The sequence below is a fragment of the Quercus robur genome, chromosome 9 (assembly GCF_932294415.1).
Source record: "Quercus robur chromosome 9, dhQueRobu3.1, whole genome shotgun sequence".
In the NCBI taxonomy this organism is placed as follows: domain Eukaryota; kingdom Viridiplantae; phylum Streptophyta; class Magnoliopsida; order Fagales; family Fagaceae; genus Quercus; species Quercus robur.
Window position 1 is genome coordinate 28,822,440 of NC_065542.1, and position 23,666 is coordinate 28,846,105.

General features: G+C 34.8%; 2 protein-coding genes and 1 pseudogene across 4 annotated transcripts; all 3 read right to left on the minus strand.

Moving 5' to 3' along the window:
* Positions 1–2,384: 2,384 nt before the first annotated feature.
* Positions 2,385–6,228, minus strand: LOC126700368 (derlin-1-like). The gene is made up of 4 exons (XM_050398484.1): positions 6,158–6,228; positions 5,049–5,142; positions 4,831–4,959; positions 2,385–3,638 (listed from the first exon to the last, which is right to left on the minus strand). The coding sequence occupies exons 2-4, from the start codon at positions 5,076–5,078 to the stop codon at positions 3,474–3,476; spliced, it is 324 nt and encodes a 107-aa protein (XP_050254441.1). The 5' UTR covers positions 5,079–5,142; positions 6,158–6,228; the 3' UTR covers positions 2,385–3,473.
* Positions 6,229–8,284: 2,056 nt separating this feature from the next.
* Positions 8,285–22,288, minus strand: LOC126700372 (ceramide kinase). Of its 3 annotated transcripts, XM_050398485.1 has the most exons (13): positions 21,769–22,283; positions 20,651–20,806; positions 20,392–20,559; positions 20,177–20,269; positions 15,621–15,713; positions 14,665–14,899; positions 14,533–14,559; positions 14,277–14,361; positions 10,940–11,089; positions 10,607–10,708; positions 9,466–9,846; positions 8,840–8,906; positions 8,285–8,758 (listed from the first exon to the last, which is right to left on the minus strand). In XM_050398485.1, exons 1-13 carry the CDS (start codon positions 22,000–22,002, stop codon positions 8,621–8,623), a joined length of 1,929 nt encoding a protein of 642 aa, XP_050254442.1. In that variant the 5' UTR covers positions 22,003–22,283; the 3' UTR covers positions 8,285–8,620. The 3 variants fall into 3 exon arrangements, with proteins under 3 accessions (XP_050254442.1, XP_050254444.1, XP_050254443.1); XM_050398487.1 differs by lacking the exon at positions 20,651–20,806 and having other exon boundaries at positions 20,392–20,618; positions 21,769–21,950; XM_050398486.1 differs by lacking the exons at positions 8,285–8,758; positions 8,840–8,906 and adding an exon at positions 8,913–9,123 and having other exon boundaries at positions 21,769–22,288.
* On the minus strand, positions 16,858–16,979 carry LOC126701329 (small nucleolar RNA snoR83; annotated as a pseudogene).
* Positions 22,289–23,666: the final 1,378 nt, after the last annotated feature.

Sequence of the window (23,666 nt, forward strand, 5' to 3'; positions counted from 1 at the left end):
ATTTAGTTTACTTTTTCTTTATAATATATATACATACACAATATTATCCAAAACAATCTTACATAAAATATTACAAAATTATCCGTGCATCGCACGGGCAACTTACTAGTTTATAATTAAAAAGAGAAATTCATAATTGAATTAAAAAGAGAAATTCATTTGGTAAAAAAATAATTCAAATCCACTAAAATATAAGATAGCTTTAAGTTGATAAATGTGAGTATCTAAAGACATGTTCAGTTGCTGAGAACTTCAAATCTTTCAAAATTTAAGATAGCTTCTAGTTTGATAGATGTGAGCTCCCACATCATAACCCAACTCTAAAGGCATGATGGGTTGCTAAGAATTTCAAATTCTCCAAAGAACTTCTAGCTAGATCGATGAGGGGTAAGACTTGGATATAGTGCATCGTGCCCATCAATGAAAAAACCCAAATCACAGATTACTTTTTCTTTCTCACTTTCTCAGGAGGTCCATTTATAAATGATGGTGGAAATTTGGAGACAGATGGCCCATTTATTCATTTTTGCCAAAATCTATAGTCTTAATGGCTTGGAGGAGCTTGTGAAGTAATACAAGCTTGAAGCTTCACTTCTCTTTTACTGTGGAAGTTTATTTTCAAGACTTGTCAATGGCCAAGCTCTAAACTCTCCCTTGACACGTGAAGCTGTTATTGGGGCTAGAAAACTGAAAAAACTCAAGCTGTTATTGGGGCAAGAACTTGAATGCAGAAGATTGTGCTTCCACCAAATTCACTCAGTTGAAAACAAAGCAGTTATTTGTTGCTGCTGATGGCTCCTTGAGCTTCACTAAGAAATATGAAGTTTTCATTCTTAGCAATAGAATTATGATTAATCATAAGGGATAACACAATAAGCTGGGAACCAAGTTTCATAAAGCTGAAATCATTAGTTATAATCTTAATCTTTCCTGTATGATTAATCATAACGGATAACACAATAAACTGGGAATCCCTATCATGGAGCGGAAGTCATTAGTTAGAATCTTCCTTTTTATTAAAAAAAATAAAAATGTGATACTAAATACAAAAGGATATTCTCATGTTCATTGAAAAGCTAACCATCTAAGATGTAACACAAAAAAGTACTTGCAGATATGACATTTTGAATAGTACGCTGCAAAAGCAAGACCTCCAGTGTGTTAAGGCGACTCACAGTGGCAGACAGGATCTACCTCTTGGTGGAGCCAAATATTGAAATCAGCAGTCCTGTTGCAAAAATATACGAATTACCAAGTCACATGATCATACCAATAATCATATAATGTAATTCAGTTGGAATTTGGTTTACATGTTATTCAATATTCACAATGAATATTACCTCTAACCGCCGTTAAGACGATGGCTTCTGCCTCGGAAAGCAACTCCATCACCCGGTTGGGCTGCTGTGCTTGTGCAGGACTATCTGTTTCTGCCTGCTCTGCAGGACTCAGTCCATTTCTGTTGAGTCGGTAGCTTCTTCTTCGGAATGCAACTCTGGCTGATGGATCATGCTGCACTGGGGCATTAATTTGTGTTCCCTTACCCCAAAATGAAACTAATTTGTGACTGGAGAGTCATTAAGAATACTTCTCAAGTGTCTAACCTTCAAGATGCCAAAATATTGTCCCAATTGGTATTTTTCTCATATTTCTTCTTTATATTACCTCAAATCTTTGCCAAAGAGAAAAAATTACAGATCAGGATGTTGGATATGCTTATTAATTGCATGATATAATATCTGCTATAGTGTAAAAAAAACTATGTTGAACCAGTACTAGATGAGATCTTGTTACTGCCCAAGGGCCCAAAGTTGTTGTGGAGTCCACACTCCTGTAGTTTCGTACTTACAGGATAAGTGGCCTGATCCTACTAGGACTAGAATAGGGTTAGAATAGGATTTTGTTTTTCATAGATAAAGGGAGTGACTATTACACACTTGTGTGCAACCACACAAGTGTGTAAATGCACTAAAATCATAACTCTAAATCACATTTTCAAATATGAAATCATGACCTAGAGTCACAATGTCAGTATTTTTGTACAAGTTTTCCCCACAAATAAATAGTCTTTGATGTACACTCGATTTTCTATGTTGAATTTGAATCAGTAATCTATTTTTCTATTAGAGTAGTCTGCATGGATTAACCGACACCACATACTCAATTTCCTTGATTCTTGATTGCCACAACTATAATCAATGGGCCTGTGCTATGAAAAGATCCATCAAAGGGTGTCTCTTATGGAGATATGTCATATATCACTAGAGAAGTTCCTAAACAAGTCAAATTAGATGCAGAAATGTAGTTTGTCTTCAAGAAACGTTAATGACTACGATAGTAACTCTTAGAAGATTATCACATGGTTTCTCAATACCTGTGCTCCCTTTATTTGAACATTACTCCAATGGTTAGAGACTGCACATGACATATTGAACTTTCTAGCGCAATGCTGTCAAACAATTGTTCTTGCTCATCAATATCAATATATGATCACTATTCATCGCATGCACCAGGAAAATGCCAATCTATTGCTAAATTTAATTCATAAATGTCTAACAATATGAATTGAACTTGCTTCTTTTGAGCTAAAATGGGATAGTGTCAAGAGATTCCTCTAGTATCTTGATGCCTATTGTCCAACACAATTTCTGTTGGCACTGGATGATGAATATGAGCCTGTTTGAGCATCTCTCTTTGATTCACTTCCCACACTTGATAGTTCAATCAAAGAATTGGTATCTGTAGAAACATGCAAGAAGAAGGCTCAAACACAATGCTATAATTCTATATTAGTTGTTTCACCCTCGCTACCTCAATTATGTGAACTTGGACAGGGTAGGATCCTCACACAATGAATACTATTGGGATAGACCTTAAGTGGGAATTATATTTGAGCATTCCTCTATTCATCTTCCTCCCCACTTGCTCTCTACTGCTGCCACTCCACCTCTTACCTCTGAGTCCTTACATATATGGCACTCTAGATTAGGTCATGCCTCACGGTCTCATCTTTAGCCTTTACTTTCTAGTAGTCATTTAGGGTAGCTCAAGCTCGAGTCTTTTCATTGTATTTCTTGTCAATTTTGAAAATAGTTTGCTTTACCTTTTAAGCGAGTTTCTTTTATGTGCATGATGAAACAAGAAGCCTCGTTTGTTATGTAGCTAGTGGTTATATAACAAGGTGATGTGTGCATCAAGCATCTTTGTTTATCATGCATTTTTTGGAGCCTCCAACATATAATGGTTTATGGTTCAAAGATTGCTGCATCCTTGACAAACGGGAACACAAGGAACAGACACATTCGTCTGTCTCTGTTGTCAGGAGTTGTGAAATTCTCCACAAGTTTATGGAGAAATACAATTTCAAACTATGAAGGTTCAATTATCTAGAAATCATACCAGAAAAGCGAAAGAAAATCATGAGAATGAGTTTAATGCATGCATTGCTAAAATAAATAAAAACAATAGAAAGGTTACACCCTAAAAGGGGTCTTCAAGATGAATTTTCCCCCAGCCAGAGGATGAAGCACTGTTAGGAAGTAATAGAAATGTCCTACAACCATCCCTAGAATGTCTGGCATCAAAGGATTTCCGAGTAACAAATCAAGTGCTAGCATTACATAAGGAAGATAGAATCCCTACAGTAAAAAAAAAAAAAAAAAAAAAAATTAATCAGCCTCTTATATTCATAAATGTCATGAGTATATCCTCACATAAATGTCATGAATAATGCATAAAGCAAAGCCAGAGGCAGACAATGGCAGGAAGTACAATTGTACATAAGAACATAAGATTATAATTGAAAGTTTGGGACTACCAAAGAAAAAAAAAAACCTGAGAAAATTGGATGCATTGTTCATAATTCTGGGTAGAACTATTGATGGAAAGTTTGGTGACATTACACAATAAAATACAGGCCAAACATAGTGAGCACACTTAATTGGAACTGCAACACCATGATTTCAAGGCTAACCAGGCAAAATTTGAGAGTCCAAATTTTTTCTTTGGTTAACTTCATCAAGGTGGTACCTCTTTATGGGGGCATACCTCACTCATGATGCATTTTTAAGGGCCTCTAATAAAAAAAATCTACAGGAACCAAAAGTACAGCAATCATGCATAAAAATATTCCTTCTGTAGGGAATTTAACCAAATTCCCAACTTGTGAGAAACAAAAAAATAGAGAAAACACACGCCAAAGAAAAACAATTACACGCACAAAACAATATTTACGTGGTTCGGCAATTTGCCTACGTCCACGGAGTTGCAGGGATTTCACTATTATCAGGGAAGAATACAGAATACAACTTGCGGTTACAATATTTTCTCACTCTTTAAAACACGGCAATATTATTCGGGTTGGGTTGGGTCGTCAAACCAGATCAAACAAAAAAAACTAGGCTCCACAAAGCCCAACACTTTCCTTTATTGCACGTTCACACTCCCACTGCAATGGTACAGAAATAGTAATGAAAGAAGAAAATGACAAGAGATAGGAACTAGTAAGGCCAAAAAGAGCAAGAGAAAATTTGGTTGTGTGGGAAAAGGTAGAGATGAAGTTAAAAATGTTGTATCAAACCTTCTTTGATTGATAATCTAGATTCACATTGATGCTTTATAGCATGGTGGTGCAGATACTGCAAGTTCTAGATATCAACCTATTTTATAGAACACTAAGTAGACTCATATTAAATGTTACAGAAACAAAGAGGTCTAATTTCACAGTCTATATACAGAAAAAATGTCACAAGCGTATATTGTTCCAAATAGTAGGATAACTAAAACAGACCAGTGAAAAGAACGATTAAAACAAAACTGCTAGAAGCGTACCTTCAATGACACAAGACGATAAATGTCTATGAGTGCATTTGGGTACTCACGGCTCCAAACATAGATGAGCATAAATACTAAGGAACCTCCCATGAATGGAGACCATAGATATGGAACAGCAGCCATCACCTAAGATCAAGTAAAACCCTTGTCATTATAAGATAAATGGGAAAAAGAAAAAGAAAATTCTAAATATAAGATAATTTGTTCTCACTTACAAGAAGTGATGGTGCTCCAAAGACGAACATCCATACATAGTCTGCTGTTCTCTTGTCAAAGGGTCCTCTCTCAAGTGAAACACCATATCTCGCTCTAATCAAATCAGCATGACATAGTATTTCAAATTTTCAATATCACCTTGGAACATAGTCTACATACTGTAAACCTTTCATGACTTTTAAATCTTGAAAATCAATGATCATAAGTGAATGATAGAGATTAAAAAAGATATGTATGCACAGGCATCAATTGGATGAATAATGGCTTAATGCAGATGGGGATCATTATTTAAAACCTGATATTTTATCTATTGGGTAATTTTAATTACCATTGGTTTTTCCAAAACATTCTTTCCTACCACCTTGATGTAGAATAGACTGGCATGACCTTCTTGAACATCAAGGGCTCCTGAAATCGCGCAAGGCAAAAGGAACTAGTGGAGATCATTTGGGCAACAGAGTCTGAATTGCATGAAATTTGGCAGGCTGAAAGGAAACGGCCTTTTGATCAATAGTTGTAGCTTTGCCACAAGGTGTGCCTTGATTTTGGCTAATTCCTTCGTTTAGGCCCCGAAATCAATGATTTAACTATTTTTAGTAATTTTTGTTTTCTTAATAACTTTTTGCTCAAAAGTCAAAATAAGGTTCTGCTTATTTTGGGAAGACTTTTAAGGTCAGTAGTTTATGATTTTGCATTGAACTCAATTTTACCATTTTTGGTAAAATTTGATATTTTGCCACCTAATCTTGTGAATAGTGCAAATTAGGGTTTCAGACGATTTCCTAATCATCCTAGGGTTTACTTCTTTAGTATTTATATGTTTAGTAGCCTCCATAGGCAAATGAGATTATTATTAATAAAATTCAAACTTTGTCTATTGTTTCTCTGGTAGATTCCAGATCTATCACCTTGTGGATTCCATAAACCCCTCGTGGAATTTGAGGTTAACTACCATAAACTAACTATTTGGTTTATGTTCCAGCAAAGAGAACATCGTGTCTGCTTTCTTAAAGTTTCTGCAACATCACACCTTAATCCAAAATTTTTAGTAAACGTAATATGATATGGTTGTAGAGAGTAGATGGAGTCAGAATGTCGGATATCTTACATAATTAGCAGATGAAATGCAAAGGGAAATGAAAATGGCCCAAGAAAGAAGAAATTCGTAATAAGCCTCCAAACCTGCACTATGTACAAACATTAACAATCGGGGCATAGGCAGAAAATGAACCCTCAAATTATAACTTATTACAACATGATCTTTGCAATACATAATGAGTAAAATGAATTTAATCTCATGTATTACAGATTGGACAAATTGGTAACTTAACTTGTTTACCTTAAAACGTTTTAGTACTAGGCCATAAAATAATGCTGTATTGTAAGGATTATAAAGTTCCAGATAGAATGCAGAAGTGGTAATCAAGCACGCCACTCCATAGAACTTGCTTACAGGTGGGAGAGATCGATAGTATCTGAAATAAATTATGAAAAATCAGCTTGTTTAAGTAGCAAAGAGGTTATAGAAATCATGAAGTATCAAAATTGCAAGCTTTGATATAAAATCAAGAGCCGGTTGATTTTTATTTATTTATTTAATTATTTTAATGAGTCCAAAAGTAAATAGTCAGACACTAAATAGTCAGAAACTAACGTGACCAAATAGATATATAACTTGCAGCAAGGGCAAGAAATATTGCATGCTTCTGAACCACCTCAAATTATAGATACATTATTATTAGACTGAGGGGCATCTGGTTGGTTTGGAATGAAATCCACAACAAAATAAAGCTATAGATTGAAGAAAAGTAAGAACTAATGATATGATGATTACAGTTACTCAAAATCAGTAGCAGAGTGATATATATACGGACATGTATATATATATATATAGAGAGAGAGAGAGACACACACACACACGTGCCAAAAAACACTACTTTTATGTTAGAAAATTAACCAAGAAACATTGCGTAATATTCAACTAGCTAGCATGCAAATCAACAAAACGTCATTTAAGCATCATTGAAATGTTTATGTGTTTGTGCATGTATAAGAAGGAAAGAGAAAGATTACTCCAATGGTGTAGATATTGCACACAATGGTTCTCTTATGTCAAACTTGTGTGATGGTAGTGGAAAGGGTGGTCGTAGATTTTTTTTTTTTTTTTTTTTTTTGACTGGAATGGTAGAAAGTGGTCGTAGATTTAAAGATTCTAATAACAAGAATATTGGATATGCATCGCATTGGTCTTCAACAATAGTAAAATACTAGTATAAAGTATAAACCAATGGACTGATACTTCAAAGAGAAGACTCTGGAACCAGCGGAAACTTCAAAGAGGAGGAAATGTCAAGAATATAATTTTGACAGTCTTTCCAATCAATGACCATTAACTCAAACACTGCTCATAGTGCCTGGAAAAGTTGGGAGGGAAAAGTCTGCATTTGGATTTTCTGCTTGGAAATGTCAAGAATATAATTTTGACAGTCCTTCCAATCAATGACCATTAACTCAAACACTGCTCATAGTACCTGGAAAAGTTGGGAGGGAAAAGTCCGCATTTGGATTTTCTGCTTGTCTCATAAAGTTGGCGTCAAGGTCACTCAATATCACGTGTATTAACGTAGCGTCTGGATTAACATAAATGTCTATTCCAATTTCCAACCATAGTTCCAAAGTGATTGGCTTCTCACTGAAACATCCAATGATTTGTATTTGTTTGTGACAGCAATTTTATGTGTCCTTTTGGGACTCAATTGGGTTAAAACTTAAAAAAATTTCAAAATTCATATGATATAACGGGCTGTGAATCAAATTAATTAATTAAGTTTCCCTATGAGAATAGGCTTTCGCCTCAATCAAAAACTCATTGTTGTTCATCATTTTTTATTGGAATCAGTCTGAAGACTCTAAACTTGAGTTTTCATTTCTCAAAACCAGGAATGATATGCCGAAGAGAAAGGACTTACCATGTTTCAGTAATGAGTCAAATGCACAGAATGAAAATTAGTCCCAAAGAACGAAGAAAAAAAAAAAAAAAAGGCAGCTTGGTATAGGCTTTTGAACCATGAATTTGGCTTAAATTTAAAACAATTTTAAGTATGCCCAACTCATATTTAAACAAGACAAGCTAAAGCTTAAAAATACTGGACTCTTCCTGACCTGGCCCGTTTTCCTTTTTCCCCCAATTATTCACCACATTGGCTTCTCACTCCGGCCAGTGTAAAAGTGAAACAACCCGAAAAAATAACTTACTGATATCAATGATAAAATCCAGTTGATGTGTGGTTAATTGATGACTTATCCTTTTAATAGTAGTACAAAATGAACAGCAGCATTGCCTGATGTCTTTTTCTCCCGCTTGATACTCTTCTACGCATTGTATCAGAGGTGTTTGTTGAACCTCACACTCTTAAACTAAGGCCCCCTGAAATGTTCTCTAAATTTCATTATACACACACACGTCATTTGTACAAAACTGATTTGACTGGATAACTTAATCACAAAACAATGGTAACATATATGGGAATAGTTAAGATTTTCTCCAACAAACTCTTTTGCAAGTCTTCTGTTAGACTTCGGGACCAGACGCAAATAAGCTAACAAGGCCTCTAAATACTTGTGCTGAGAGTTGGTGAGCTTGAAAGGGCTCCCCATCCAAATTCCATACACTCTCAGTGCCATAAGAAGTAAACATAAAAGCTGTCGTCTGTGCACAAGAAATGAAATAATTACAAAAAGAGATATTGCAAAAACACAAGAAAGATAAGACCCAATATATGAAACATACTTTATGATGTTCAACGAACTTAAAGTTCAAGGGAGTTCCACCTCTCTTTGCAAGCTGGGTTAGGTGCCTGTAGGTATCAATCAATTATGGCATATTAGTTCAAAAAATAAATAAAGAATGAAAAACAACTCCAAGGAGAAGGAAACAGAAACTTAAATGAAAGAAGGGTGGACAGTAAAAGAAGCAGCAAGAATATCTTCATAATTAGTATCACACCCAACTTCATAGAGATGAGTTGCAGGTACAACAGGACCCAACTTTGGTAGGATTGCGGAAGAAACACCCTAAAAGATGAGGATAAGCATATAATTTTGCATTACTGTGTTACTTATGAGACAATAGAAGGTTTTCTTAGTAAATGAAAGAAGTTTTCAAATCCTTCACTTTCAGTAAGAAATCAATTGGTCATTAAGTGTTTGAGAAAGACATTCTCCATTTCTCCTACATCATGTGCCACATCCTAGCAGTTTAAAAGACTCAACCAATTCTGTTTTCAAACTTAATGAGTTCAAAATTAACCAACTTTTCTCTCTCTTTTTTTTTTTTTTTTGGATGAAAAAAGAGGGGGGGGGGGGGGGGGGGGGGGGGGTTGTTTTGGCAAAGATAGTCTCCATCTGTCTACATACCATAGATACAAAGCATGAGGGCAGTCTTTAATCAATATGAGATGCAGGAAACCATCTGAAAGGTGTGCATCAGCCACCAAACCATCTGGTGCTTTTTCATTTCGGCAGGATATTATGGCAGCACCAATGCTAAGATAACGCCCTTTAGATCTCAACCATCTTGTTTCCTCCGGAGGTGGGTAAGGCACTGATCTGGGACTTCCCATGGATACTTGATCTGTTTTTTTGTTACAAACAGTGCAATTAACACGACAAATCACTCTTTCAGATTTATTTGAACTTCGTAGTGGTCGAACCCGACCACTCAAGCGGCCTCTTTCAAGAGTCGAATTTTTTTCTTCTGATTTGACTTCTATGTATGCTACTTCTGCCTCATATGACCTGAATAATATCATAGATCAGAAACTATTACCAATTAGCATTAGTCATGGTCACACGGTCACAGTACTATGGAAGAAAACAATAACATGCTTATTGCAAGTTCCACATCAAAACCAGGGTGAAAGAAAAGATTAACAATGTCTCTCTCTAATACACAGGATAACCATATTTATGACTCACAATATAGCATATATGACATGACACTAGTTACAAACCCGAAGTTAACATAGTAACTTATGCAAGACCTCAACATGGTGCAAAAATGCCTCGAAAACAACAAAGCTCATAGAGCAGAACTGTTTTGTTGATCAGATTTGGATGTTTTTCTGCCATGAAGCAGAAATACCAGGGCAGTGACTGAATACTGAAATCGAATAATAGCAATTAAAGACCGACACTGATCTGTTTTCTTTTTCTTCTTTTTTTTTCCCCCTTAAATTTTAATATCATTTTATTAACATTGTTAAATTACAGATTATCCCAAAAGCTTAAGCTATTGGGATATGATAAATTTAATCGTTTAACTACATATTTCTAACACTCTCCCTCACGTGTGGGCCAATCAAATTCAGGATCTCATGCTCTGATACAATGTTAAATTACTGATTGTTTCAAAAGTTTAAGCTATTGGGATATGGTAAATTTAATCATTTAACCACATATTTCTAACAAACATAACCTAATATGCAAAGTAAACAGAAGTATTTATTTTAAACACATTGCAACTGAATGAGGGTAGCTCCATTGTATTCAGATATACCTGTGCTTCAAGAAAACTTTTGTTCCTGCATAATCATAACGTTTGGGGCCCATCCAGCGATACTTTTCACTCTCAGCAATGACATCTCCATAAAATCCATACCTAACATATTGAACATATGGATTTAGAAGAGAGAACATCCAAAAAATAAAATTAAACACATACTTGGGACTCTTTCCGTTACATGAAACCCTCACTAGATGTTGCATGAGGTGTGATTATGTATAGATTAGTCAAGGAATTGTGTATTTTTGGACCCAAATCATTTTTAATAATAAAAAAATATAAAATTCTGGTACAAAAAATACCACATCAGAGATAATGAGAACCTACCCAGCAAAAGAAGCCGCATAGCGTACATATGGTTCAACTTTTGATTCAGGCGTTGTTTTCCATCTTACAACTTGAGCTATATCAAGGCCCACCCTATTACCTAGGACAATGTGCAAGGCAGATGTTATAGGATCTCGAGCTCCAGTGGTACTGCAAAACAAAGCCCAATATATTACATGTAACCACATAATTATATCAACCAAGACAATAGATGATACTAAAAATTTGTCCTTGAAAAGTAGCAAATTATAGGTATTAGATGTCAAAAATAAGTACCACTGCACATGATCATTGAAAACTAAAGTAGATCAGAGCGCTTTGTACCGTCTATTAAATATACAAAGGCAAAATTCCCATGTACTTGAATTGTGTCTTTTCTTACACACTATATCAACTGAGATCCAATTCAGTGAAAAAAATCGAAATCAAAATCAACAATGACCCCTCAACCCTCCTCCCTCTACCATTGTAAACAGGATCTAGGATTCGTTGAATTGAACTTAGGTAATTTTGATGATTAGCACTAGAATTGTGCAAAAAACCAACAGACCCAATCTACCCATCCGGCCAACAGATGGTTTCAACAAATTATCGGTCAGCAATGGGGGTCTCAAAGTCCCAATAACTCCAATTGTATGTTGGAGATTAGAATTCCAACACATTCACCCAAAGCACCCAATCACCGACCGCTCTTCTCAATCTCCATCACAACTTATTCCTTGAAATTTTAAGGTTTAACTCTGTTTGTATGAGGCTGTGGCAGCAAAAAGATTAATAAATAATCTCCCTACATCTTGGACACCCAAAACATAGGGTAAGTAGTCACACTTCTGGATCTATGCCCATTGTAGAAACAATTTATATTCAGAACATCATCCCATCAATATGCAGGATGGGCTTATGATCCAGGATATTGGTTTATGGGCATCCACCACAGAGCTTCTTCAGCACTGAATCTGCATTAAATGAATCCCATCAAGGGTATCGAGGAACTTTATCAGTATGATAAAGATACTCCTAAAGGTGTTCTATGAAGGTAGGGGTTCGTGTGATAACCCAATGGTATTGGCACCCTTTGTGGTGCTCAATGTCTAGGGCTCGAACACCACCTCCCCCCTCCCCCTCTATTTGCCTAGGGAAAAAAAGAGTTCTATGCAAGTAGGATCAAGAACCAGATCCTAGAGTCTCACCTGTCAATTCAAATTTTTTCAAAATTATCATTTTCGTAATGAAAAAAAAAAAAAAAAAAAGCCTAAATGAGACCAGTGAGATACCTATTCAAGGCTTTTATCTCCTGTTCATGCACAGACATAAACAAGGACGTATGCATTGCAACTATGTCTTAGTATTTGATCGTGCATCCAAATTAGAAAAACAAAAACGATGTTCCTAAAATCCACTAAGCATTTACTAGTCACTAAAATCCATAAAAAAAGCACTTGTTCAGCAAACCATCATTAATCAGTGAAAGATACTATGCTTATAGTTAATCAAAGAATGCTTATCTTCAAATTTAATCCCACTCCCCAAGTCTTAAATGCTCAAAATGCATGGGGCAAAGATTACAGTCTTTCTTGTGCAGAAGCTCAACTCTGTAAATTGATAATCTTAATGAATTTCAAATGCTTGTTGGGGAGATAAATTTCTTGGGGAGCCTTTTTGAATAATTAATATAACATATAAAATCACACTTTAACCTAAAAGGCCTAAGCCCACTGGGCATGTGTTCAACTTTGCTAATTAACCACTCATTCTTTTTGATAAGTAATAAGGATTTATTGATAACAAAAAGAGAGAGACACCCAAGTACACAAGGAGGATTTATTAACCACTCATTCTTCTCATCATTATTCAATGTGAGACTTCACTTACATGTGTAAACACAACAATCTCCCCCTCATATGTGAGCCTTTGCCTCTCTGTGAGCTTCAAGACCTTTCCATGGCCATGAACAAGTCCTACTCGCTCCCCCTTGTCTTATGGGCTTTTTCCTTCACTAGTGCGTCATCCATGGGCCTCCACATGTCAACCCCGCACGTCTTCATCCATGAGAATCTCGCACCTCACTGTTGTCTAGCACCATTGGCAGTAATGCTCCTTTGTTAGGCCTTTCTTCAAGATCGTTTGTGTGGGCTTTTATGGGCTTGCCTTGTGCAATATACTATCCCCCCGCTCCAACTATGAAAGGGACTTGTCCCTACTCCATTTGTGAAAGAGCTCCACCAAGTACATGCACCCCTTCCTGCTCCAACCGCAAAAGAAACCTCAATAACCTTGCCACCTTTTTGCCCCACACCACCTTGGGCTTTGATACCACTTATTGGGGAGATAAACTTCTTGGGAAATCTCCTTAAGTAATTAATATAACATATAGAGACACTTTAACCCAAAAGGCGTAAGCCCAATGGGTATGTGCTTAATTATGTTATGTTAATCACATTAACCACTCAATCTTCTCATCATTATTTAATGTGGGACTTCACTCACACGTGTAAACCCAACAATGCTTACATTGGAGAGAGAGAGAGAGAGAGAATCTTTTTTAGTTTATACATGACTGAACAACTCAAATAGACTAAGTTCCCCCTTGAATGAAAGACATTTGACATCATGGCTATAAGATCTTCGCTTTTAGCCCAAATATTTTTCCATTTCTTTTGAACACCATAAAATGCTAGTTCTTGGTTCTACTATGTGCAGTTATTTGTATTTTTCATTATAAGTATCTCAATCAAATCTATTTTCTGGTTCCTAAACAAAATATGAATCACCACTTAAGTATATATTTTTAGGATTAAATTTTGGTTTTTGAGCAACAATGAATATTTGATATATTTACAAAAAAACACTTCACAAAGGGTAATATTTAAAAATTTAGTTTTAGTTGCCTACAATAGTACCTATGAAACTAGACCAGTTAATTTACAGGCAAGCAAGGTCTTATGCCTCTTTGATGTGTATTAGATTAGATTATTACTAGACACCATGGAAAAACATGACCTAAACAGGAACTCAAGGTTATAGAACCTAAGAAACATCACATACTATATACATACTCCATAGCTCATGCTTGAACAATAAGTTGTCAATAAGGCCAGAATGATATTTTTGGGTAACGTATAAGGCACATTCCCTTAGTGACCCCTGAGGTGTGAGATGTGTAGTACATAATGCAACTTAGAAAAGACAACATGGGAGTAACAACCATAGAAACCTACTGCTGATAAGTTCACAAAATTATATTCAGTTGATCTTAGCTATGAAACAACAGTCATGCTTTATACCAGGAGAAAAAAAGAATAATGAGTGCAAAAAATATAATTATGCAATAAAATACCACATCACAATGGCATCAGTTGAACCTGCAGGAATGATTCCAAATCTAAACTGTTTTTTGGCGAAGGACAAAACACAATCTTGATCTGTTGAATTCTCAAAACAAGAAAAGAGCAATATCAGAAACTAGACATTTTTTAACAATAAAAGAACACTGCCCATGGAAGGAGATGGAGGGTGGGGGGAGAGTCGGCAACAATTTTCAGTATACTGACATCATATATAATATAAAATTGTTAAGTATGGAAAAAACTAACCAGTGTTGCAAGAACCATCTTCAGTTCCTGTAATTTCAGATAGATTTAGTGATACATCAGATAACCATCCATTACAATCACAACCAAATCCATGGTTGGTTTATATAGAAACAAAGTGATTGTGGTACGTACTGGAATTTGAGAATCCAGATCCATTTTGTTGTCTAGCACTTGAGAGGAGAGGTGACTGGTCTTCATTTTGATAAGAAGTAGTCTCAGCAACTGTTTCACTTGAACCATGATGAATTACGAAACTGCTATTTCCATCAACAGGACAAGTAATATCTGAAGGGCTTGGTGGGTAAGGAGCTTTATGCCTTGATGAAAGAAACCCATTAAGGATTTCATTGAAGAAACCATCACCACCCTGGAATCAGATCAGTTAGAAAGCTACCAAAATAAGCAGGAAAGACTACTTAGAACTTAAGTATGAGTGGAACAAATCAACGAGAAATTTAGAAGTTTTCAAGAAAGCAAAGAGAGTAAAATCACTGCCAAATGGATGGTCTTCTGAACTGGACAGCCAGGGAAAAGAAAGAAAAGGGGAAAAAACTTTCTTTACTGAAAATTATCAAATCTAAATTAAAATATGATAACAACCAGGAAGCACAATCTTTTCTTCTTTTTTTTGGCTAATGTGGGTGTCCAGAGCTATTAAGCAAACTGTTATACCATAGAAACCCTAATTAAAATTAAATCCTAGCCCTTGAACATAATAAAATCTCAGCCATCCAAAATAACCTACATAAATGACTATAAAAGACAAAAACCCCCCAAATAAAAAACCTGAATAATAACCTACAAGCTTTTTCCCTTCAATATTAAGTTTCCTGTTCCTCCATCATATATACAGTAAAGTTCATGACTCAGTACATCTGGCAGCATAAAGCAATTATCACATGGTATGGAATATGGAACATGGAACATGAAACATACAAGAGCACAACACTCACTATGCCATAGACCAAGTTGATTCACAACACTAGCTAAGCATAGTTCTGTAATTTATCAACTGGATGGCCTAAAATTTATAGCTTACTATTATTCTACAAATGACAAATGACAATTGAAGGGATCTCATTACATACAACTGCCACAACACCATCATATGAGTAAAGCTCCTTGTTTGAAGTAGAGGTCATCACATGTAATGCCTGTCCTGCCCTCTGTGTCACAATCACCTGATAAAGGGAATTAAATAATAACTATTAAAAAAGAATATGAATTACATTTATTTTAGTTGCATATGTTTCAGTCTTATGACTTCCACCAGAATCTTCATTCCAATCAAGAGTACATATAACATATAATATTAATGGAATTTTAGCACTTTCACTCTTTAGAACATTGAAATTTGGTGACAGGTTGCCTTTAACTACCAGAAACACAAAATGTTCCAAATACTGTGGGTTGTGGGATTGTACATCCAAGATAATGAAAACAAAAGCTAACAACATACTCTCATCCAGCAAAGATCTATTGTTCATACTCTTTTATTTAGCTGTTATACCCATATCAACATGACACAAGTACTCAACATAGTTGTGGGCATGGGATAACTGTCAGGCCCTTGGCTAAAACTACAGACACTTTTTCCCTTGCAAGCCCACTTACAGAGAAAATCTTCCACATTCTCCCTAATCCGTTGCTGCATATTGATTTTTATAGAATTGACACATAATCTCCATCTTTTATGCCTTAGTTTAATGTTTTACAATAAAATTAGCATAGTCATGACAATGATTGACGATCTTTGTAATTTTTATTCTTAGTTGCTAGTGTATTTCCTGTATACATCCAATGTACATGGGCTGCACCCTTTTTGTGCTTTTAATGATTGATTTGGCCCCTTTTGTGTTCATAATTATTTTTCCTTATCAAAAAAAAGAAGTTATGCAATGATTGATGTAATAGATATTGAGGTGCAAAGTTCAGTTGTGAAAGGTGATTGATTGAAATTCAAGATGTTAAGAACTGTTTATTAGGTTAAATTACGGTTTTAATTTCCTTTAGTTTTTTTTTTTTTTTTTTGGGTTCCTTTTAAAAGGGTTGTACTTCTTGGGCAAATCATTGGGCTAGTCTAGTTTCTTGGGATCTGTTATAATGGGCTTAATTACTCTTTTATAAATAATGGACTATATAACTATGCCTTACATATTTCTTAGCGAGTCCAAGTAGATTTACAGAAGAAGTCTTTAATTAAAAAAATTACATCCAATTAAACTAACCAAGGTTTTAAAGTTTATTTAAGCTGCTATGACCTCAAAATTTTTGGAGAGTTTTTTAATGGAATAAAGTGTCAGTTTTGGCAGTAAATAAAATAAATCACATAGGGGTGAGATACCATTAGCAAACATTCTAAAGACAAAAAGGTGCTAACAGCAAACTCCCTCAGTTGATGTCTACCCACCATTAATCAAATAAATATAAAAAGGTTTGTCTGGGATAGTGAAGGCAAAAAACCTAAGCTATCTATATATACTACAAACAAATAACTGACTCTTTTTTTTGTTGACTAACAATTAACTGACTTGATTATGAAGTCAAAAGTAAAAACAATTCAATAGCAAAAAAAATAATTGATGTAACCCATCAGGTGCACCAATTGGTTACTAAACAATCAGAGAAAATTTTGATTAAATTCAGATTTAATCAATTCCAACTAAAAAAGTCCCACATATCACAAGCAGTGGGGATCATCCCGATGACACCCCATAGAAAGTAACACAAACTATCAAAACTGATACTTTGTTCCATTCAAAAACTCTAACAAAAAAAAAAATTGGCTGCAACATCTTAAACAAAGTAAGAATCTTGATCACCTAGTTTATTAAAACAGCAAAACTTCCAAGTATTTAGGGGGTATACAAAGACAAATCAACATCTCAAAGAACACAAATCTAACAAATCTTAAAAAGAATCACAAGAGAAAGCTTGAATAGCTCTAGCCCATTCCAGCAAAGAAAAAGGATTTAATCTCAATGACAGACTACTCAGTACTCACAGTCCTCAAAGCTTCTAGCATTTCTCTCCCTCCAAGTGCACCACACTAAACAATGTGGCACAATCTTCCAAATTGCAGCATTGCAGTGTCGACCAAAACTGCCTTGCCATGAGGCTAATAGGTCCTTAACCCGCAGTGGCATAACCAAGGAACACCAAACAAACAAAAAACCAAGGGGCACACCTCATAAGCTATAGGACAATGTATAAGCAGATGATTCATTTCACATTCTCCCCATTCCGTTTATGCATGACGCACCAATCAATCACATTAATGCCTCTCTTCCATAACTTATCCGCAGTCAAGATCCTTCCCAATGCAGCACTCCAAGAGAAGAAGGCAACTCTAGAAGGGATCTTAGATCTCCAAATAATTATCCATGGAAAGTGGCCAGAATTAGAGGGGCATAATAGCCAGTAATAGCTTCCTACCTCAAAACCTTTACTCTTATTAGGCTTCCAACACATCTTGTCATCTACCCTTCCAAACTCTAGTGGTATTATAAGAATATCATTAACTATATCTAGTTTTTAAAGTTTGGCATTGCAATCCAAAAGCAATGGCATTAAGAATTACAATAAAACATTAAAATGGAATCCTTTTGTAATAATTCGTAGAATTTTTTTAACCAATGCTTGAGGTTTCTTCTGTTTTCTAAGAAAACAGAATTTTATTACTTAAAAAAAATTAAAGTACCATCTTCACATGTTGTATGTTACAAACTTACCCAAAAAAAAATGTTGTATGTTACAACTTACAATACCAACCTGTATGTCAGGATAATCAACATGTACAACTAAATAGACGTATTGTTGAAACTTCCTGACACAAGACAACCAAAACAAAATGAAACAACAGGAAAATAAATAGATACGACCTAAGAGTCAACACCTAGGCCTGGCTTGGAGCCAGCACCAAGCGGGGAAACCACTAGGAATCAACACCTAGGGTGGATCTAGAGTCTACACCAGACCAAAGAGAGACCAAATGACCATTTTTTTCATTCATCAAAATATCAACTATCTCCTCAAGGAGTATAATAGGTTGCTTATAAAGGATTGCTAAGCCGTAATTCTAATTGGCTAAGAAACCCTAATTGTCTTATTACAAAAATAACGTTGCTTCCAAATTAAAATACTAATACCTAATAAACTACTAGGACCTAAAACATAAAAATACAATTGACTTGCAAACATAAATAATACTAAATAAAAATTTTCTTTCGTCTCCCTCATCATTATGAGGCTATTGGTAGAGTTTTAAAAGACAAATCCGCTAGGGTTTTAAAACAAATGGCTTGGTTATGATTACCTTATGAGGCTGTTGGTGGGATTGCGACGGCAGCAGTAGCATTAGACAAGTGAGGGCGATGGTGGCACAACATCAAGAAAGGGATGGTGGTGGCGTGCGAAGCAACCAGATCTGACTATTGAGGTTTGTTGGTTGTGGAGTGCTGCGACGGCAACGATGGACTCTTATTTCTCCTCTTGTTGTCTCTAGTTGCGAGGGGTTTGGAGACTTGATTGTGGGTTTTGGATTGGAGTTTTATGGTTGGCTTGAATCCCTAGGTTTTCTGATTGGCAACAACTATATGACAAAAAGCTTTATGGTACCAAGTAGAGAAATGACAAATACAACTTTCTGGTGGTGGAAAACACAACGGTGATGGGATTTTTTTTTTTTTTATTGGTTCTGGATTCACTGCAGTGATGCTTCAAATAGATAGGTGTTTGCTCTGATACCAAAACTGACGCAGGAAAACCAAAACAAAATTAAAAAACAAGAAAATAAAGGATATGACCTAGGAGTCAGCATCTAGACCTTGCTTGGAGTCAAAACCAAGTGAGGAATCCACTAAGAGTCAGCACCTAAGGTGAACCTGGAGTCAGCACCAGACCAAAGAAAGACCAAACGACCATTTTTTTCATTCATCAAAATATCAACTATCTCCTTAAGGAGTACAATAGGTTGTTTATAAAGGATTGCTAAACCGTAGTTCTAATTGGCTAGAAAACCCTAATTGCCTTATTACAAAAATAATCTTGCTTCCAAATTAAAATACTAATAGCCTAATAAACTACTAGAACCTAAAACATAAAAATACAATTGAATTGCAAACATAAATAATACTAAATAAAAATCTTCTTGCGTCTCCCTCATCACTTCCATTGACTAATTCCCTTCCAAAGCTATCAATGTTTAACCATAATCAAAATCTAAAACCATGTCTATCCCTAATACATTTTTGTCTATACATTTACAAAATAAACTCCCAAGTGCATAAACTTAACTGAAGTCAGATAATGAAAATTTTAAAACCAAAATAAATAAAACAAAAAATTCCTAGTAGACAGTGTGTGAAGTGCAATAATCGCACTTACCTGACCACCATGTAGCCAAACTATAATAGTAACAAAAGAAAGAGAACCATTTAACACTAACAAATATGCAAATGCAAAGATGCTTTTGAAGCATTAGATATTTCAGCATTACACAATTGAAAGAAGTTACAAATCAATATTGTGGCACAAAGTGTCGTAATCTAATTAGTAGGTATATCAAGTATGCCAACAAAATGTGTGATTCTCAAAGCGTATGAAACATTTATTTATAGAGGCATCAAGTGCGCTGAAATCTTACCTTCGTTTTGACTTTAGCACGTGAGAATATAGGTGCCACAGTTTCCCAAGTTCTACAACCACTACCTTTCCCACTCCTTGGATGAACGAAAACCTAGTAAATCAGAGACAAAATCCGCAAAAACTTTACTACCACATTTTGTCCATTTTGAGCAACCACCCAAAAGATATAATTGAAGCAAAAGACACATTAATGAATTATTTCACAGAACATACCAGAAGATTTCTTGGTCTCCCCAATTCAAGGTTTAGAGAGGCATTAATTCGATCCACCCACATCTGACACGTCTGCAGATCCTTATGACAGAATGTGTACACAGCCAGAACCCAAAGAGAAGACTGAGTTTTTGACCTTTGGAAACCATGCACCGTAAAGCGGTACATCTGCATCAGAGTAAATAAATTTTCCATCCCTTGATATAATAGCCACATGTGGACTAAAACTGCATAAGAAAGAACATTAATGAGAACAAACCTCATGGTCATCACCCAAAAGACTTCTTCCACCATTCAGAAGATTTGGTTCATGAACCAAGCCATATTCAACGAACTCAACAGCATAAACATCGGAAAATTTGATCTTAGTTGCAGCCTTAGGAGCAAGTTTTCTGCCCAAACAAATTGACTCGTCCTGTTTATTTAAAAAAGAAAAAAAAAATCAAGTGTTACACTATCTTATTAACCTTATAGTAGTTGACAGTTAGAAAACATATCTTAAAATACTTATATTGGTTTAATAGAGATTTTACACAACCATCCATTATAAGATGATGATGCCAATTAATAGAGATTGTAATAAATAAATGATCAAGCAATGCAGAAATTATATTGTACTTGATGCCATACTTCTTATCTACATTAAAACATGATAACCTAACTGATTGTACCCAAGCTTAACCTACTGAATTTAACTCAATCATGCAGCAAACCAACTTCCAAACCATTCGTTTATTAAAATTTTAGTAAAAAAAAAAAACTTCAATTCATTACAAATTCAACTTCCAAAATGACCTCCCTAACCAAATTTTTACTGATACATAGACCATCATTTTGAAAACTTATATGTATCATAACTGTGTTGTAGAAAGCGGCATTTTGTGGCATGTGCCTTCCATCAAAAGTGGCATGTCACAGTTTCGATTTTCGAGTTTGGGAATAAGCCCCTCCAAAAATAAAATTTGGAGGTAAAGCTTCCTATCAATCACCTCTACCAGACCCCGCAAAAATGGGACCTTTGTGCACTAAGTACAATCTTTTAACCTTGCCAAAGAAACTAGAAACCAAATTATTAACCTTGACGCGGATCTCAAATTACTCCAATTCAATATTACAAGTCCTAATTGACATCAGGAAGGCCAGCCCAATTAAGCATTAAAACAACATTCATTCCTTGAAAACCAAGCAATCCCCATTAAAAAAAAGGGTTTTTTTCAAACGAAACAAAACAAAACTACATACAAAAAGGATCACAAATTGGTATTGGATTAGATATAATATGAACCAAATATATACACAAACAAACATTATAATTATATGAATCTGATAAATTTTATCCATACAGAAAAAGAAACTGAAAAAAGAAGAGAGATTTACTAGATTGAAGGAGGAGTGGTGCAATTTTTCCCAAGACAACCCATCAGAATTGAAGGTGAGGATGACTCGGCCAACATGATCCAAGAAAAGGGTAGTGCTCAAACACGATGCTTCTTCACCATCACCACCATGAAGCTGAGGCTCAGAGTTGTCATTCGACTGAATCGGCTTGGAACTCTCTCCCACAACGATACCATTACCATCTTCTAACAAGTTATCTTCGTCTCTCTCCATTTGGAATTGGAATTTAGGCAAAACTGTTGTGTCCCAGATAACTTTTTCTCTCCCAAGAAATTGAAAATACGGAAAACCAAATCTGGGTTGTTGTTGTTGTTGTTCTTGTTGTTGTTGGGAAATGGGACATACCCATCTGAAATAAGTCCTCAGAATCGTTGATTCTTCTTTCTTTAGTCTACTTTTTCCGTCGTCTGTTTTCTGTTTTCGACACCCAAACAGGAATTGTTCCAACTTTTCATATGTTGAATTTCCTATATTATCATAGATTTTTTTTTTTTAAGAATATGTTTTATCATAGTCAAAAATTTAGTTATGATTCTTATTAAAACTCGTGTTACCTCTAATATATAAAGCAATTTTTTTTTTTTTTTTTAAGATTATCATATATTTTAAGAAATTTTTATTGAGAAAATTAAAAAAAAAAAGACTTTTTTTTACGAGTTTTTATATTTTCCACCAACGTTAACAAATCATATATAGTAAACATTTTGATTCCCGAATAAAAAAATCCATTATGCTAGCAGTTAATGATCAAAATATGGTTAAAATTGTTTCTCAAAAAAAAAAAAATATGGTTAAAATTATGTTATTTTAGTTAATTAAATAGAATTATTTCAATTATAAACTTATAAAAATTAGATTCACCAATAATTTACATATAGTTTATATATTTTAAACCATGGCATCCGCAATAAGAGAATTTACTAATTGAGTTAACCGGAACTACAAAATCTCTACTATTTAGTGCATAAATTATATGGGAAGAAAAAGTTAGATTCGCATGGCACAAGAAGAAAAAGTTGAAAAAAAAATAATAATAAAATAAAGAAAGAGTGTGAATGTCTACCCAGCATAATCACAATATATAAGGTGTAATTTTTATTATATAGTATTACCAATATTTTCATACAATACAATGAATTGATTAAATAAAGGGAAAGATGGGCAATTATCTAATTCCCTTGTATCATTATAATTTTTTAGTGGAGTTCATAGTATGTTTTTGTGTTAGAAACTTACAATCACATTTCCTCTCCCTTTCACATGTGTTTGTTTCTATAAAAATAAAAAAATAAAAAAAACGCCTCACATTTCATAATTATATCAAAATTTAAAAAATTATTGGAAATTGAATAATAAAATAATTGTTAAAAATAGTAGAAAAACCTTTTCAACTAAAACTATTGAATAAGGCAATCCTCTTCAACTAAAAATTATGGAAAATTATTCAAATAATCTATATAATTGTAGAAGTGAAAATTTTGCAACCAATCACAAAGTGCCACATGCAACTTAGTGGGTTTTGCTGTCATTATTAAGAAACCAATGAAAATATTCCAAGTTTTTCTAAGTAAAAAATTGCAAAGAATACACTTAAGAGTCAATCGCACATGCCATGTATCCCTTGAAAAACAAGGCATAAAGTCCCTCCATTTAAATTATGATATGTGTCACTGCTTATAGTAAATAAGGTGTGATCACACCTCTCCAAGACTCCTATAAATAAAGACCATTCTCAACCTTATGAGGGGATTCGGAAACATTGAAAAGTCTTGAAACTTTGCTAGAATCAAGCTCCAAATCCCCCAAGAACATCAAGAACAAAGAATTCACACAAAGCATTGCATTGAATTGCATATATAAAGATTAGAGAGAGGAGC